The sequence below is a fragment of the Chelonia mydas genome, chromosome 12, assembly GCF_015237465.2.
Source record: "Chelonia mydas isolate rCheMyd1 chromosome 12, rCheMyd1.pri.v2, whole genome shotgun sequence".
In the NCBI taxonomy this organism is placed as follows: Eukaryota; Metazoa; Chordata; order Testudines; family Cheloniidae; genus Chelonia; species Chelonia mydas.
In genome coordinates, this window is record NC_051252.2 from 42,583,615 (window position 1) to 42,602,281 (window position 18,667).

The 18,667-nt window shown below is 49.4% G+C and overlaps 2 protein-coding genes across 6 annotated transcripts in view; both read left to right on the forward strand.

Annotated features, from left to right (window-relative positions):
• Window positions 1-11,804, forward strand: TMEM231 (transmembrane protein 231). 4 transcript variants are annotated; one of them, XM_027824890.3, is made up of 7 exons: window positions 1-53; window positions 2,751-2,920; window positions 6,044-6,172; window positions 9,721-9,864; window positions 10,131-10,212; window positions 10,359-10,464; window positions 10,889-11,804. In XM_027824890.3, the coding sequence occupies exons 2-7, from the start codon at window positions 2,777-2,779 to the stop codon at window positions 11,058-11,060; spliced, it is 777 nt and encodes a 258-aa protein (XP_027680691.1). In that variant the 5' UTR covers window positions 1-53; window positions 2,751-2,776; the 3' UTR covers window positions 11,061-11,804. The 4 variants fall into 4 exon arrangements, with proteins under 4 accessions (XP_027680691.1, XP_043382364.1, XP_037733374.2 ...); XM_037877446.2 differs by lacking the exon at window positions 1-53 and adding an exon at window positions 86-571; XM_007062424.4 differs by lacking the exon at window positions 1-53 and adding an exon at window positions 698-996.
• LOC102946181 (carbohydrate sulfotransferase 5) overlaps window positions 10,369-18,667 on the forward strand; it is a 25,217-nt gene continuing 16,918 nt past the window's right edge. Inside the window, exons 1-2 of one of the 2 annotated variants that reach the window (XM_043526427.1) lie at window positions 10,369-10,505; window positions 13,043-13,178. In XM_043526427.1, the coding sequence (XP_043382362.1) occupies window positions 13,167-13,178 (12 nt within the window). In that variant the 5' untranslated portion in view covers window positions 10,369-10,505; window positions 13,043-13,166. The remainder of the gene's footprint in view (window positions 10,506-13,042; window positions 13,179-18,667) is intronic. The other variant, XM_043526428.1, reaches the window with a different exon arrangement.

The window sequence follows — 18,667 nt, forward strand, 5'->3', positions numbered from 1 at the left end:
GTCACGTGACCCGAGAGGTCACGGCGAGTTAAATGCTTTGCGCCAGTTTTGAGGTTCGTGCCTATGGCCAGGCGCGGTGTCCCCCACCCTTTCAATATGGCAGGAGTAACAAAACACCGCAGGCTGCTCCTGGCACGGAGCCCGCGCCTCGGCGCGTGCCGCCCTGCGGGGACAGCGGCTCGCGGCACTGTGCCGTTGGGAGGCGGAAAGCCCCGGGCACGCCCAGCGAGAAGCAACTGTGGCAGCCAGCGCGAGAGAGGGGAGCTGGAGCGAGGCGTTTTCTGTGTCAGAAACAGGAAGGCGAGCGATTCCCTCGCATTAGCAGGGATCATGAGGAGCCCCCTGCCACGGGGTCAGGTGCGGGCAGCGATGGCAGGGCCCGTAGCCCTGCCCTGCCGCCCCTGTTTCGGCTCGTCCCGGAACGGGCCCTTTGAACTGAACCGTGAGGCGCCCGTCACCGTGAGCCCCAGTCGGGGCGGGAGGGGACTCAAGCCTGCAGCCGCCGCCTCCTCCTCTCCCGCACGGCGGCGGTTTTCAGCCCCACGTCGGGGATCCTGGGCACTGCGGGAAGGTGACGGGGGCGCGCGGGCCGAATTTGACAACGGACGCCCGGAAAAGTAGAGGCGGAGCCTGCACACTGGTTCAGTCCAGGCTTTGCCTCTGATTCGCTGTTGAGCCCAGGGGTGCATTGTCATTGGATAGGGTTATACTCCTCCCACCCAGTTGGAGTCGGGCGCTCTGATTGGTTTGATTTCTTGTCAATCTCAGTCTATAACAGTTGCCCTGGTAACGGAGTCTGGCCTCTGGCAGACCCCAAGTCACCGAGCTAGGCGTGCGCCCGAGGCCTGCCCGCCATGGTCCAGCTGGAGCTCTTCTCCCACCCCGGGCCCGGCGTCCGCTACCGCGCCGGACTCTGCTCCACGGCGGCGCTGGGGCTGCTGCTGCTGTGGGCACTCACCTACCTGCCGCCGCTGCTGGTGGCGTATCGGAGCCAGGGTGAGCTCCGCGACCGGGGGACAGCCTGGGCCCAGCCCACGTCCGGTGCTGAAGCCTGGCACCCACCCTCGCCCGGCCTCCAGACCCTGCTGCCCCCCGGCTTACCCTCTGGGGAGACGCCCCCTCCCGGCTTGCTGGGACCCAGGCTCCTGCGGGGCTGGAGCCCAGTGAGGACATTCCTTGGGAACTAAGTATCGGGATAGCCTGTTAGTCTGTATCCACAAAAACAATGAGGAGTCCGGTGGCACCTTAAAGACTAACAGATTTATTTGGGCATAAGCTTTCGTGGGTAAAAAACCCACTTCTTCAGGTATCAGAGGGGTAGCCGTGTTAGTTTGGATCTGTAAAAGCGGTGAAGGGTCCTGTGGCATCTTATAGACTAACAGACGTATTGGAGCATAAGCTTTTGTGGATGAATACCCGCTTCGTCAGATGCATGGAGTGAAAATTACAGATACAGGCATCAGTATCTGTATGCTTGTATCTGTAATTTTCACTCCATGAATCTGAAGAAGTGGGCTTTTTACCCATGAAAGCTTATGCCCAAATAAATGTTACTCTTTAAGATGCCACCGGACTCCTCGTTGTTTTTGTTGGAAACTAAGGCACCCAACCATCCACCCCCAACCTGACACTCCCTGACCCTGGAGGTCCTGTCCTGGGTGCTGCCCTACTTACTGAGGAGTGTCAGAGCCACAGCATGGCAAGGACACCTGTGGCTGTGGGGTCCCAAGGACCCCGCCTTGCTGGCCATCAGTCCCTCCAGTGCTCCCTTAGGGACTACACCATCACCCAGCCCTCCAAGCAGCATCTTCCTCCACCCTGGACCCCCATGCCTTGCCTGCCTGCCATCAATCTCCCAGGAGATGGTGATGTCCCACAGAGCCTCTGAGGCAATGATGCCACTTGGGGTGGCCTGGTGCCAGAACAGCGCTGTCAGGTTGGATTATGGCCTTGATTTCTCACAGGCTTTCTTTTAATTCCACTGGATGAATCTGCCTGGGAACAGACTCCACTCACAGGCAGCGAGTAATATGGATTCAGGAAGGTGGGCCTGGCTCCACCAATGTTTGGGCTTATATTTTCAGAGCCATTCCATCCGTACGATGGACTGGAGTAACTGCCCCGGGCCCTGCGCTTTGGGGGGCCCCACTCTTCAGGAGGACGCAGGGTCTGGGGCGGCCTGGGGCATTAGCCGAGGGCTGGCACTGGCAGCAGTGAGCAACCCAGCCCACCCTACTCTGCCCCGCCTCGCCTCTTCCCATCCCTGCTCCGCCCCCTCCCTGTCCCCATTCCATCCCTTCCCCCAAGCCCCTGCCCCCGCTCCACCTCTTTCCTCTTTCGCCTCCTCCCCTGAGCAACGCTGGGAACCGGTGGGATGGGGCGGAGCAGGCTGGGACAGGGTCGCTTGTCCTCTGTGCACCAGGCCCTCTGCTAACCTCCTATACTGCCCTGAATCCCACATCCCCCCAAAGTGCAGGGCCCGGGGCAGTTGTCCTGGTCCATCCTATGGACAGGACAGCTCTTCTTGGACCCATTCTGGGCACCACCAAAAATTATACAAACCTGGTGCCAATGACTCCACTAGGCTCAGACCCCTGTCTGATCCCCCAGCTCAGGGCAAACTTTAACTGCGTGAGTGAAACAGTGGAAGGACAGCAACAACACCAGGGAGAGGCCTGACCCTCCCAAGTTTCACTCCTCCTTCAACCTCATTCCCAGCACTGATTCTTCTATTGTCTCTCTACTTGCAGGACTTTGGCTGAAACAAAGTACCTACATGGAGCAGCCCACAGTACAGTTTCAGTATGAGGTGCTGCTGGTGGCTATGACTGGAGCTGACCCAGGCAGCTTCCTGGCTTGGAGCACATTTCCAGCCTTCAACCGCCTCCAGGAAGACCAACTGCGAGTTCCACTCATCTCAGTAGGTTACCTACAATGGGGTGGGGTGGTAGGTGGGTGCTAATTGGGATGCCCAATTGTCTTAATTATCTGTGTTTGGGGTTCGTGCCAGTTGCCCCACACAGCAGCTTGAGAAGCCTCCAGTGATGAGGGAAGTGGCTGACACCAAGTAAAAGGCCCTTATGGGCTTGGGGGAGTTGGGGGTTTGTACAGGCCATGAGGGTATATATGGTATGGTAGAGAATGAAAGAGGAAGATATGAGGGAAGGAGGTACAGAGGTAAAATAAGCTGGTAAGGTATAATTAGAAAAACATTAGAGAGAGAAAGAATGGAGAATACTGAACAAATAGATGCATTGGATAAAGAGAAAATAGACACTGGAAAAGATCTAAGAAAAGAAATGTCACAAAGGATTGTGTGTAGAGCAGAGGTGGGCAAACTACGGCCTGCGACCGTCCTGCCCGGCCCCTGAGTTCCCAGCCAGGGAGGCTAGCCAGCCTCTGGCTCCTCCCCTGCTGTCCCCCCTCCCCTGCAGCCACTCTGCTGCGTGGCTTTGCCCGCCCACCTCCCAGGCTTTCCAATAAGCCTGTCCTGCCACTCTGAGCGGCCTGGTAAGGGAGCCGGGGGTTGGATAAGGTCCTGGGGGGCAGTCAGGGGACAAGGGGCGGTTGGATGGGATGGAGGTTTGGGGGGGGCAGTCAGGAGACAGGGAGTGGGGGGGGTTGTATGGGAGTGGGGTCCTGGGAGGAGGGGGGGGCAGGGAACAAGAGGGGTTGGATAGGGGGTGGGGTCCTGGGGCAGTTAGGGACAGGGGTCCCGGGAGGGAGCGGTCAGGGGACAAGGAGTGGGGGGGTTGGATGGGTCAGGGGTCCCGGGGGGCCTGTCATGGGGTGTGGACGTTAATAGGGGTCGGGGCAGTCAGGGGACAGGGAGCCGGGAGGTTGGATAGGGTGGGGGCTGGGGATGGTTAGGGGCGGGAGATCCCAGGAGGGGCGGTCAGGGGACAAGGAACAGGGGTGTTGGATGGGTCGGGGGTTCGGGGGGGGGGCAGTCAGGGGGCGGGAAGTGGGGGGGGGGATGGGGGCGGGGGCCAGGCTGTTTACGGAGGCACAGCCTTCCCTACCCGGCCCTCCATACCGTTTCGCAACCCTGATGTGGCCCTCAGGCCAAAAAGTTTGCCCACCCCTGGTGTAGAGTGTCTTTTGGTTGGCTATTTGATAGTGCTTTCAGCTTCTAACCTCTTGGTAGTAGTTCCCAAGTGCCTTGTTCTGATTTCAGTGGCAAACTGTTCTACCTGACAGCCTTGTGAGAACATAGAAGATTAGGGTTGGAAGAGACCTCAGGACGTCATCTAGTCCAGCCCCCTGTTCAAAGCAGGACCAACCCCAGCTAAATCATCCCAGCTAGGGCTTTGTCAAGCCAGGCCTTAAAAACCTCTAAGGATGGAGATTCCACCACCTCCTTAGGGAACCCATTCCAGTGCTTCACCACCTTCCTAGTGAAATAGATTTTCCTAATATCCAACCTAGACCTCCCGCACTGCAGCTTAAACCCATTGCTCCTTGTTCTGTCATCTGCCACCACTGAGAACAGCCTAGCTCAGGGGTGGGCAAACTACGGCCTATGGGATTGCCAGCCCTGTTGTGCCGTGGGCCCCAGGGAACGGGGAACCACGGCCAGTGGGAGCTTTGAGGGAGGTACCCGCAGGTGAGGGCAGCACACGGAGCCCTCTGCCCCGCTTCCCCCAGGGCCCAGAGGGACATGGTGCCGGCCGCTTACGGGAGCGGTGCAGGGCCAGGGCAGGCAGGAAGCTGCACGCCACTGCCACCCCGGAGCCTGCACCCCAAACCCCTCCTGCACCCTGCATCCCAACCCCCTGCCATACCCTGCCTGCACCCAAACCCCCTGCTGCATCCTGCAACCCTCCTGTCCTGAGCCCCTGCTGCACCCCTCCTGCACCCCAACCCCCTGCCACACCCCAACCCCCTGCTGCACTCTCAACCCCCTGCCCTGAGCCCCCTCCTGCACTCCACACCCCTCCTCCACCCCAACCCCTTGCCCTGAGCCCCTTCCTGCACACGGATCCCCTCCCACATGCCGCACTCCCTCCTGCACCCCTGCCCCAGCCCTACATTCATGGTCCTGCATGCAATTTCCCCACCCAGATGTGGCCCTTGGGCCAAAAAGTTTGCCCACCCCTGGACCAGCTCCATCCTCTTTGGAACCCCCTTTCAGGTAGTTGAAGGCTGCTCTTAAATTTCCCCTCCCTCTTCTGCGGACTAAATAAGCCCAGTTCCCTTAGCCTCTCCTCATAAGTCATGTACCCCAGTCCCCTAATCATTTTCATTGCCCTACTCTGGACTCTCTCCAATTTGTTCACATCCTTTCTGTAGTAGGGGGCCCAAAACTGGATGCAGTATTCCAGATGTGGCCTCACCAGTGCTGAATAGAGGGGAATAATCACTTCCCTCGATCCACTGGCAATGCTCCTACTAATACAGCCCAATATGCCATTAGTCTTCTTGGCAACAAGGGCACATTGTTGACTCTCATCCAGCTTCTTGTCCACTGTAATCCTCAAGTCCTTTTCTGCAGAACTGCTGCTAAGCCAGTCAGTTCCCAGCCTGTAGCGGTGCATGGGATTCTTCCATCCTAAGTTCAGGACTCTGCACTTGTCCTTGTTGAACCTCATCAGATTTCTTTTGGCCCAATCCTCCAATTTGTCTAGGTTACTCCGGACCCTATCTCTACCCTCCAGCATATCTGCCTCTCCCCCCAGCTTAGTGTCATCTGCAAACTTGCTGAGGGTGCAATTCATCCCATCACCCAGATCATTAATGAAGATGTTGAACAAAACCGGCCCCAGGACTGACCCCTGGGGCACTCCGCTTGATACGGAACCAAACATTGAACAGTAGAGTCCTGTCATTTCTCTAGTCTGCGTGCTGTGAGTCTAAGGCAAAATGGATGCTTTCAATGTGGCATTATAAGGATGTATCTTTTTTTCCCCCCGCACATGTAGTCTGTTCATCTTGAGATTCTTTTTTTAGTGTCTGTATGCTGTAATTAACTTCCAGATATCTGCCTGTAATAAGAGACCATTACCAAGCCATGCATTTCTGATAAAGTTCTTCTGTCTTATAGACTAGAGAAGAAGACAAGAATCATGATGGCAAAATGGACCAATTACATTTTAAATTAGAGCTTCCTTTACAATCTACAGAGCAAGTACTTGCGGTCCAGCTCATTCTGACTTTCTCCTACCAATTACATGTGAGTAGCTCAGATTCTGTTAATGTAGGTGACTCTGTCACAATGATATTTGAGTGCTGAGTGCAACATTCCTGTAGCAATACTGTAACAGATAATAAAAAAGATCATTATTTACATTTTTATTAAGTCTGCTGTATGTCAGGACTAACTAAATCAATGTTTGGTTTTTCTCCCTACTTTCCAACCAAAGGGACATCACCTTTGGTTACTCCTGACTGAGCTTTATGGTGCATATGTCACCAGACTGCTAGAACTCTCCAAGGCAGTAGTACAGTGCAGAAGACAGAGTGCATGTCACTGTGTGAATGCCAGTGCAGCTGTGGTGTTCTGGTGGGCACTGAGAATATGCAAGAGTTTGTTAGAAAAGGATGCTGCATACTTATATTCCCTTATCTTCTTGACGTACCTAGTGAAATGTCAGCCTCTAGGGGTGATGGTGGCAGCCATTTTAGCAGATATTCTTACAACTCTTTCATGTGTTCTTAGATTTTAGAGCCCAAGTGTCTATTGCGATCTGCTTGAACCTCCTGCATATCACAGTCCAGGAAAAAAGGGATCTCTCGTTTCTTTAGTTGCACCTAGGGTGACCAGATATCCCGATTTTATAGGGACAGTCCCGATATTTGCACTTTTCCTTATATAGGCACCTATTGCCCTCCCACCCGCTGTCCTGATTTTTCACATTTGCTATCTGGTCACCCTAGTTGCACCTGTTCCTGCACATGCACCTCTCCTGAAATGAGAGCACAAGCTTTGGCAACTTGCTGCAACTAATCCTTAGATCAGGTGCCAGCTACACCTGCCACAGTGAGGTTTCAGTAGGTGTTAAGATGAGGAATAATTGTAAAGCATTGTGTTGGACACAAGATGACATAGGAAATGGCAGATTTTGTTAGGGATAGGTCAGATTTTGTTTTGTCCTGATGTTTATTGCCAGCTGCAGAGAAGAAGACTTAAGCTTAACCGTCTGGGAGTCCTTTACCATAACTTTATATTTCCTTGTTTTTAGAGGTTTAAGTATAGGTGCACTACCAGTCAACCTTAAATGTATGTTAACAAAGGTTGGGTTTTTTTGTGGCAATTATTAATATGTGGAAGGTTCTGAAATTCTTCATGCTTTGCCCTTATAATAAATTAATGTAGGAATCTTCCAGTAGGTTACATGGCCAAAAAGGGCCAAGGAGCCATCTACTTCCGTTCACCCTTTGGGCAGGAATTCCTGCTTCTCAGTAAGCATATCCTGTGATGAGAATTTTTAAAGTATTTATCTCAGCTGAATTTACATTTGCTAAATCATTGGGTTTCCACTAAGTCAGATGGCCAAATTTTTGTCTTTTTCATCAGCTATAAAATGTTGGATTCCCTAATGTGACATGTAGAATTCTATGGGGCTTCTATAAACTAGTTTGAGTAGCAGTTAAAGTAGTTAACTTCTAATAACCAAAAAAATACATTTGTATAGTTTTCTGAAAGGCATATGAGTTTGTACTGCATGACATTTTGATTAAAAAACTAAAATGATATAAAATGAACCATGGCACACAGTAAATGGATTAAAATCTGGCTAACTGATAGGATTCAAAATGTAATTGTAAACAGGGAATTGTTATTGAGTGGGTGTGTTTCCAATAGAGTCCCGCAGGGATTGGTTCTTGGCTCCACGCTATTTAATTTTTTTTTTTATCAATGACCTTAAAGAAAACATAAAATCATCACTGATGAAGTTTTCAGATGACACAAAAATTGAGGGAGCAGTAAATAATAAAGGGGACAAGTCACTTGATTCAGAGCGATCTGGATTGCTTGGTAAACTGGGTGCAAGCAAACAATATATGTTTTAATATGGCTAAACATAAATGTATTCATCTAGGAACAAAGAGTGAAGGCCATACTTATAGGATGGGGGACTCTATCTTGGGAATTGTGACTATGTAAATGATTTGGGGGTCATGGTGGATAATAAGCTGAAAATAAGCTCCAAGTGTGACACTGTAGCCAAAAGAGCTACTGTGATCCTGCAGTACATAAAGAGAGGAATCTTGAGTAGAAGTAGAGATTATTGTACCTCTGTATTTGGCACTGATATGACTGCTGGAATGCAGCGGCCAGTTCTTGTGCCCACAATTCAGGAAGGATGTTGATAAATTGGAGAGGGTTCAAAGAAGAACCACAAAGGTTAAAGAATTAGAACACGTACCATATAGTGATAGATTCAAAGAGTTCAATCTATTTAGTTTAACAAAGAGAAGGCTAAGGGATGACTTAATTACAGTCTATAAGTATCTATCCGGAGAACAAATATTTAATAATGGGTTCTTCAGTCTAGCAGAGGAAGGTACAACGCAATCCAGTGGCTGAAAGGTGAAGCTAGACAAATTCAGACTGGAAATAATGTGTAATTTTTTAATAGTGAGGGTAATTAACCATTGGACCAATTTACCAAGGGTCATGGTAAATTCTCAATCCCTGACCATTTTTAAATCACGATTGGATGTTTTTTCTAAAAGATATGCTGTAGAACAGGGGTGGGCAAACTTTTTGGCCTGAGGGCCACATCAGGGTTGCGAAACGGTATGGAGGCCTGGGTAGGGAAGGCTGGCCCCCGCCCCCTCCCACTTCCTGCCCCCTGACTGCCCGCCTCAGAACCTCCGCGCCCCCCCCCCCCCCGTTCCTTGTCCCCTTGCTACCCCCTCCTGGGACCCCCTGCCCCTAACCACCCCCCGGACCCCATCCCCTATCCAACCCCTCCTGCTCCCTGTCCCCTGACCGCCCCGACCCCTATCCAAACCCCTGCCCCCTGACAGGCCCCCCAGGACTCCCGACCCATCCAGCCCCCCCCGCCTTGTCCCCTGACCGCCTCCTCCTGGGACCCCTGTCCCTAACTACCCCCCCAGGACCCCACCCCCTATCCAACCCCCCCGCTCCCTGTACCCCCCACTCCCAGGACCCCCCGGGACCCCACCCCCTATCCAACCCCGCTCCCTGTCTCCTGACTGCCCCCCCACACCTCCACCCCATCCAACTGTCCCCTGACTGCCCCCCAGGACCTCCTGCTCCTTATCCAACCCCCCGCTCCCCCTGCCCCCTTACCAGGCCACTCAGAGCGGCAGGACAGGCTTATTGGAAAGCCTGGGAGGTGGGCGGGCATAAGCCGTGTGGCAGCATGGCTGCAGGGGAGGGGTTACAGCAGGGTAGGAGCCAAGGGCTGGCTAGCCTCCCTGGCCGGGAGCTCAGGGGCCAGGCAGGACGGTCCCACGGGCCGGATGTGGCTCGTGGGCTGTAGTTTGCCCACCTCTGCTGTAGAAAGTATTTGGGGGGAAGTTCTATGGACTGTGTTTATACAGGAGGTCAGACTAAAAGATGACCACAGTGGTCCCTTCTGACCTTGGAATCTCTGAAGCCTCATGTCTAAAATTATCTGACACTAAAATTTAAGAGCCAAGAAGATGTAAAATAAAACCCATACAGAAATTCTGTAGACTTATAAAGGTAGAAGATTTTTGGAGAGTTTTCCTATATTTAATTGTATCTACTGTTCACTGTTTCAGAGGATGTCAACGTTTGTGATGCAGAGCATGGCTTTTATCCAATCATCTTCCCCTATTCCAGGGTCCCAGCTTTATGTGAACGGAGACCTGAAATTGCACCAGAGGCAGTCACTTAGCCATTGTGGAGTAGACGTCAGATACAATGTGAGGAGAACCTTTTTCTTCTCATTACCCTTTCTGCATCAGTAATGACCAGAATTACCCCTACCCAGAATTTCTAAACTAAGGTGTTTGCTGAGCTGGAGGGTGGGAGAAGGTCCTGTGGCTGCCAAGCCATTCAGACCCAGGACTGGGATTATTTATCTTTACAGACAGAACCGCTTTGTGCAACAAATTTGATAAAAGCAACTTTCTGGAAAGTGGGGCATGAAGGTTTTATATTGGCATTAAAGTATCATCTTGTGTAACAGGTATCTGTGATCAATGGCACCAGCCCTTTTGCAAGTGACTATGATCTCACTAACATCATTGCAGCATATCAAGATAGAAATGGTAAGTCTGAACTAATGGATACCAACCCCAGGACAGTTTATCTGTGATGACATATAACAATGTTTGGTGGCTGTTCTCAGGGGATTTGTGTTTTGGGTATCAGTTTGAAAGGCCCCTTAAGAGCCTTCATTCTTTTTTCATTGCAGTAACAACAGTTCTTTCTGATCCCAACCCTGTTTGGCTGGTAGGAAGAGCAGCAGATGCGCCATTTGTGATTAATGCAACTATCCATTACCCAGTGGAGGTTATTTTATATCCTTTAGGAGTTATGTGAACTCCATTGAGGTAACAAGGTATTTAACAATGTTCTGCACTTCAAATACAGTGTCTGTGTCACTTCATCTGTATGTAATATCAAAGGAGTGGAAATGTTCCTAAACTTTTCTTGGCAAATATGTAGATCCTAAGGTGCAGCAACTTGTACTCGGAACATTAATGCAGTTTTAGAAACCTGTTCTAGCTCTGTTATGGCTCCATCTTCCAATGGTTATGAAAAGAATGTTCAATTCCCTTAGTCCAATTTTTTTTTCTGGATTTATTTTTAACCTCTTCCTTCTCCAGATGTACATACATACATCTATTCAGTTGTGCTGGATTTAATTTTAAGTTTTCAAGTTTATCTGGTGTAATAGACATTTCAGATGCTTCTTATGTAACGCTCCTTGACTCCTACCACATATCAGCCAGGGTTCTGGGAAATGATCAAATTTGCCTGGATCCAGTATGTTAGTATCCTGCTTATCTTTCTTTGGGTGTTTGACAGGATAAAAATCTTTGTGTTCCAGAATCAGGTGCTGACCACAATACCAGTGTTGCCAGTTTCCTCTTATAAACAGCACCAGTCCTGAGCAAATGCCTGAAATGACTTTAAAGAGACTCAGGATAAGAGAGTCTACTTAATTTTCGTTCTCTTTAGAATTCTCATATTTCTGAAGATGGGGAACTTTGTAAATTACATTCTGGATCATGTTCTGTTAATGCTACAACAGTCTAGCATGTCTGGACATTTTTATTTCTTTGTATTTAGTAGATATCACGTTGCTGTGAGAGAGCACTGCTTTGTGATTAGTGTGTGCTCTCACATTTTGGACAGTTCAAGAAGAATGTTATCTTTTGCAATATGACTGCATTTCAAAACCCATGCAAACCAACAAGGCACCTGTTCTGCTGAAATCTATACCACCTTTGGCTGACCAGATATGCTTTTAATTTGTCTAAAATACACAATATAATAATCGAAAGCCACATGGTAACAGTAACTATGTAAACTACTTGTACTGTCTTAGTTTTGTGTATAAAGGCACCACCAATCAGTTCTGAACACTCAAGTTCTATCAAGCCATTAACTGTGTTGAGGAGTAGGAATGGGAGGGGGGAGATTTTAAAAGAATGGGGAAGAGGCAAAGGCACACTTCCCAAGATGTTGTGGTTCAACATATGCTTTCATTGGCCTGGTATGTTAATGTCCATGTTCCAAAATCATAACAGGCAACAGTCCTGTTGCTTTCTGTGTTGCTTCTTTGTTTTGAGGACAGAATGTTAACATGATATAAATTAGGTTTTATTAAATGCGAAATATTTTGAAAATGCAATATTAGGTGTCATTTTTAATTGGATGATGGGCAGACTTAAGATTGATGTGGGAACATTAATTATCATTTTGGGACTTATTATTTATTTGTATTACCATAGCACCTAGTCATGGACCAGGACCCTATTGTGCTTGGTTTTGTACAAGCACAGGACAAAAGGATTGTCCCTAACCAAAAGTACAATTTAAAGTATGATCATTGATGACAATTGGGTACTAACAGATAGGTGAATACAAGGAAGCATTGAGACTGTACTGGCCAGCATGATAGGCAGTGGTACCAGTACACCAACAGTGCAGCCGTTGTTTGTTTGTTGGCATCATGGCAAAGGAGAGTCTTTTAAGGAGGGAGTTAAAAGCGGTTAATGGGGTAGCTTTGTGACTGTTTACTGAAGGCACCTCTCAAGCATGAGGAACATCATGGGATGGGGGGAGCACGAAGGTGCTTGCCTGAAAATTTAACAAGTGGCGATGGAGGGAGGTATCATTGGCCAATCAGAGGAGAGAGTCAACATCTTGATCATGAATTAGAGATGATAGGTAGGATGGGCATAGGCCATTAAAAGCCTTGAAAGTGAGTATAAGCATCTTATATTTGGTGCAATAGAGAAGTGGGGGAGTCAGTGGAGGGATTCAAAGAGAGTAGTTACAGGGTCAGAGCATTGGCATTCTGAATGGAGATGAGCAGGGCAAGATTGCATTTGTCAAGGCCAAAGGAAAGGATGTTTCAGTAATCAAGATGCAGGACTGGATAAGAGTTTTAGCTGTGTGAATTGATAAGGAAGACCATATGTTAGATGTCATGCAGAAAGAATCAGCAAGACTTAGATATAGCCTGGATGTGAGGACCTAGAGAGGTCTGAGTGGAAGATGACACCCAGGTTATGGACCTGAATGTCAGGCAGGATGATGGTTTCCACAGTGATAGAGAAAGGAGGTGGGGGGAGTGGGTGGGGGACAGATTAAGAGCTCTCTTTTAGCCATGTTGAGCTTGAGGTGAAGGCTAGACATCCATAAGGAGATGTTAGAGAGAGACCAAAAATTTAGTTTGGACAGAAGGAAACAGGCCTAGAGTACAGATTAGATCTGTGATTCATCACAGTAGAGATGATAGTTTAATTTTTATTTGTGGAGGAGATTACCAGCGATAAGGTATAGAGGGATAAGGACAAAACTCTGTGGAACTCCCCCCCCTCCCCCCAAAAAAAACAAAACAAAAAAAACCTTTTTTTTTTTAAGGAGGGTTGAGGAGTATCCTCTGAAGGACATGCTGAAGGAGTGATTAGAGAGATAGGGGGAGAACCAGGAGAAGACAGAATCATGGAAGCCAAGAGAGGACAAGATTTCAAGAAGAGCATGGTCAATGGTATCAAAGGTAACTGACAGATAGAGGAGAATGAGTGGAGTACTGGTTCTGCACTTTGGCTAGCAAAAGGGTATCAGAGAACCTGGCTGTGACATACCAGGGTACAATCCAGACTAATGTACAGGTGTGTCACCCTTTCCCTGAAATCTTGGGTGCCTTACAATGCCTTGCTGAAGTAGCTCCCACCTGGGCCACTCTCAAACAGCCTTCCAGCATGCAAGCCACCCCCTGAGTGTCTGTCTGAACAGCAGCCTGCCACCCATGCTTGGGTTACATTCTGGCTCTTACCAGCCTTGGGTATACTGCAGGGTAACCTCAACACACTCTGTCCCAGATTTCCCCCCCCACACACACACACCCCGAAATATGTCCTGTACTGTCCAGCCCTCTCCTGGACAGTACAAAATATTTTAAGTCCGGAAATACTATATCAGCTTATTATCTCAAATGGTTTTTCAGGCTCTTCAGTTTAAACACGCTGGATTAGATAAAGCTGTAAACCAAGTTTATTAACTACAAAGAGGTAGATTTTAAGTGAGTATAAATAATGAGGCATATTAGTCAGAAATGGTTACCAGAAAAACAAAGATAAGCTGTTTAATAAAACCTAACTAACAAACTGTATCAGATTCAAGCAAAGTTTCTTACCACATGCTTTCAGCAGTCTTTCTGACCAGAACATGTAGGTCAGGATCCTTCCCCCAGAGACAAACAAATGCTTCCTTTGTTGCTTCAGGTGGAGTGAATGCAATGGGCAGGGAGAGAGAGGGGGGTGTCTTGGGGTGTTTGACCCTCCTTTTTGTAGTTTCAATTCTTCTCTTGAAAAAATTTCCAGCTGGGCACTAGGAGACAGTCTATGTGGAAAGATGTTTCCTGATGGCTTTTTCTCACCTGTATGAGTCTTCTTTGTTTCCCTTCCTGCATGATGACTGTTTACTACTTAAATGAAAATTAAGCAGAACAGACATTCCTTTGTTTAGGACAGATATTTGCCAGCCTCAGTTTGGGCAGAGCTGTGGGGCTTGGAACATGTGTTAAGGATATCATACAGGGAAATCTTATAACTTTACATACAGTGTTGCCACACATTTTATCAGAACAATAGTGACCAGCACATTGAGTTTTCAAATGATACCTGAAAAGACATGCTTTGTGCAAAAATTAATACAATAGTGTGTAGGGTTGAACACAGGTATATTCTGTCATACTGGAAAAGGGATTCAGTGGAGTGCTAGGGGCTGAAGTCAGACTGGAGAGCATCTAGGGTGGAATTGGAGGAAAGGAACTTCAGACAGTGATTGTAAACTATCTGAAGAAGTGGGTTTTTCCCCCGAAAGCTTTTGCCCAAATAAATCAGTTAGTCTTTAAGGTGCCACCAGACTCCTTGTTGTTTTTGTGGATACAGACTAACACGGCTCCCCCCTGATACTTGATAGTAAACTGTTAGCTATCAGCTCTGTGTTCTTGGGGATCCAGGGTGCAGTACCCAATCTGTCTGACTCACGAAAGACCTTCCTTCCCCGACAGCCTCTCTTGAACCAAAGCCAATCAGAAGAAAGATTTACAAAAAGCAATGAAAAGGCAGTGGGAATCACACCTAAACCCCTCCGGACAAGAGTGACAGGATTACAGAAATTCCCCTAGCCTCATTTGCATCTAAGATGGGACAGGGAGGCATCTCCATTAGCATACAGAATTGAGAACAGAGATTCCAAGGCAAGAACCACATGAAACTCTGGGACCAGAAAAGCAGGGAAGCACTGCATGATGCGGGATTTCTGCTCCAGATGTTAGTGAACCCACGCCTGCACACACCCAGCTCAGAAGTTATCAGACCAATTCTAGTAATAAATCCTCTGTTGGTATCCAAAATACTGTAGTTGCCTAATTGCATTGTGAGCTCCCTCGCAGGAACACCACCCATAGCCAGGAATGATCAGTTCCTATTGTCTAGCCTGAACAAAACAACTTTGGTATACTCCCTTGAGTATACTTAGCCACAAACAAATCTAGTGTTTTCAGAACCATTTCTAGTGTACTTGAACCATTGTTCTTCCCTACAAAAACCATTACCCATACTCAAGTAAGTGTTCTGATGCCTGGATCCAAAATCTGCATCAGTTCTATTGGGACTTCATCTTCTCCTGACTGATCGCGCTGGGGGCTCTGCCTGTCTCCAGCACTCCAGACCCTCAGCTACCACCACCACCACCACCACTCTCTCTCTCTCTCTCTCTCCCTCTCTAGCCTTCTGACCCTGACTTGTGTGATCAGTTATAGTTTTCTAAACCTGACTTTTATAATATTATAATGGTTTTGTTTGTTTGACTCCTCTATGGTTACCTCGCAGTAAATAACTTTCATGGTTAAGCTGGTTGCTTCTCCCCCATCCCTCTCCCTGTGGGTGTTTTTTGGCTTCCTCATTAGCTCTGCAGCAGTGCTTCTCATACCTAAGCTAAAGATCCCTGCAGCGCCCAAAAATCCTGTGGGGTTTGCTCATCAAGTGGGTTACTACCAGAACAATTGTAATGTGAAAGTGGGGATAGGGACATGCTGAATCTGGGACATATGAGGGTGGCAGATTCAAAGTGCTGCTCGACCCAGCTTGCTCAGGCGGGCTCTATTCCGGCACGGTGCCCATGGCGTATGAGGGTGACAGCTTGGAAGTGCTGCTCGACCCAGCCTGCAGAGTCCAGGGACATATACTGGGTCAGCTTGGGAGTGCTGAGTAACCCAGTTCTCTCAGACGCGCTCTGTTAATGTGTGTGTTCATCTGATTCTGGGGCTGGAAGAACCCAGCCCTGGGGAACCTAGGTCCTGCAGGATAGCTCCATTGGGAGGGAACTTGCAGAAGTAGAGCTCTGTATGAGAACTAAAGTGACACAAGCAGTACAGAGAAAAGGAGTACTTGTGGCACCTTAGAGACTAACAAATTTATTTGAGCATAAGCTTTCGTGAGCTGAGTGCATCCGATGAAGTGAGCTGTAGCTCACGAAAGCTTATGCTCAAATAAATTTGTTAGTCTCTAAGGTGCCACAAGTACTCCTTTTCTTTTTGCAAATACAGACTAACACGGCTACTACCCTGAAACAAGCAGTACATTTATAGAATTACAGAACCTCCCCCCCAGAAGAGTAAACCTAATAAATGAGTGTAACATGCAAATCTGATAACAAAACAGTGCTTTCAGTGAGCTTTGAGGTGAAAAGGAGAGGGGAAATGGGGCAGTAGTTGGAGAGGCAAGTGGAGTCAAGGCTGGTGGGTTGTTTTGTTTTTTTTTAAAGATGAGACTAAAGTGTACTTGTATTATAAGGTGAGTGAGAGATTAAGGAGAAGAGTAAGGTAGCAGATGGAAGGGGACATGAGGGAGTTCAGGAGATGAGATGGGGTCTCTGAGGCAAGTAGAGGGGTTAGAGGAGGAGAGCAGATGAGAAATTTCTCTGTCTATGACCCGAGAGAAGGAGACAAGAGTTGTAGGGGATCATACGTCGCATCTTATTTTGCCAGTTTTCTCTCGGAAGAAATCAGCAAGATCCTATGCAGAGAGAGAAATGGAGGCAGGTGTGAAGCACGGAGAGAACAAACAACCATATCAATGGCAGGGAGGAAAGGACAGAGTGGACAAGAAGTTAGTGCTGGTGGACTGGAAGTCACAGAAAGGCAGAGTGATGGTATGTGAGGAAGGGGGGAGATTGGTGGTGCAGAAAGAGGCCACATGGCTGGAGAGAGAGGATCGCAGCAGCAGAGAGACTGGAGAGAGAGCAGTGCTTGGTGAAGACCAGGTCAAGTGAACAACTTTTGGTGAGTGGGAGAACTGAAAACTGGGGCTGCTTGGTCTTCCCTGCTTGCAGAGCTGTCCCTAGGGTATGGCCAATCGGGCCGACCACCCCAGGCCCTGCACTTTAGGAGGTCCCGCAGTTCATGAGGAAGCGGATGGGGAGGTGATGTGGGCAGGGGGGTGATCAAGGAGGAGCCCCCCTACCAACCTCCCCTTCCTCTCAGCCCCTTCTGCCCGCCAATCAGCACCTCCCGCTCCCTCCCAGTGTTTACTGCTGATCACCTGTTTCGTCTGGAGGCACTGGGTGGGAGGGGGGAGGAGCAAGGATGCCATGCGCTCTGGGGAGAGGGCGGAAAGGGGAGGGGGTGGAAAGAAGTGGGGTGGGGGTGGGGCCTTGGGGAAAGGGATGGAGTGGGGTTCGGGTCTTGTGGGGGGGGGGGGGGAGCGCCTTCTGGCAGATAGAAACTCGGTGCCTATGTCCTAGACCCCACACCCCCTAGGGATGGCCCTGCCTGCTTGATCTCCTCTTCACTTCTCAGCTTCTTCTGGGCTACCTGTAAGTCTCTGTGCTCTGGAATAGAGCACTGAGTCCTCTCATAGTCTCAGCTTCTCTGGACTACCTTTCCGCGTTCCCTGCTTTGGCAGACAGCCCTGACTCACAGGCTGCTTCAGTGAAGTCTCCTGCTTTTTCCAGACCCTACTTCAGAACTTCCCTGTGGTTTCTTTACCAAACTCTGTTCTCTGCCTTTTTATGAGGCTCAGGTGCTGATCAGGCTGTCCTCTGGCCTCAATAGGTATGTCTACACAGCATTTTGGAGCCCATGGTAGCAAGCCTCCCAGCCCAGGTTGTTGGACTCGGGCTACTGGGGCTTGCCCTAGCACTCTAAAAATAGCTCTGTAGACAGTGCTTTGAAGCTGTGCCTTTAGCTGGAGCTAGGGCTCTGAAGCCCAGGCCCCTCTGTAGGTTGCCCCCTTAGGCTGTGCGGCAGCTAATTATGGCACAAGTGGGGCTGGCCCCATATCCCTTTAAAGGGGTCAGTCTCTCTGTGACAGGGAACTTGAGGAGAGAAAGAGAGAGCAAGCCAGGAGCTGAAATCAGCAGAAGGCTGATGGAAAAGAGTTGGATGGATGGAGGGTGGATGGCAGCAACACTGAAGAGAAAAGAATTACTGAATGAAAGAGTCGGAATGGGGAGGAGGGTGCTTGAAAGCAGCAGGACTGGAAGAGGAGGAAACTAACATTTGGTATGTGCACGAACATATCTGTCCCTAGATTGTGGCTAGACCCAACCAGTGTATGCAGGGGAGTTCCTTTAGCCCAGGGGAGGGCAAACTATGTCCTCTGGGCCAGATTTGGCCCATCAGGGCTTGCAGTCCAGCACACAGGATTGCCAGACCCATGGCGCAGCAGGGCTAAGGCAAGCTTCCTGCCTGCCCTGGCCCTGCACCGCTCCTGGAAGCAGCCAGCACCATGTCCCTGTGGCCCCGGGGAGGGAGGGGAGCAGAGGGCTCTGTGTGCTGCCCTCACCTGCAGGCACCGTACCCCACAGCTCCTCCTGCACCCCAAACCCCTGCCCTGAGCCCCCAACCCCCTGCTGCACCCCAACCCCTTGCCCTGAGACCCCTGCTGCATCCCTCATGCACCCCAACCCCCTGAGACCCCTGCTGCACCCTGCACCCTTCCTGCACTCTTGCCCTGAGCCCTTTCCTGCACACCGCAC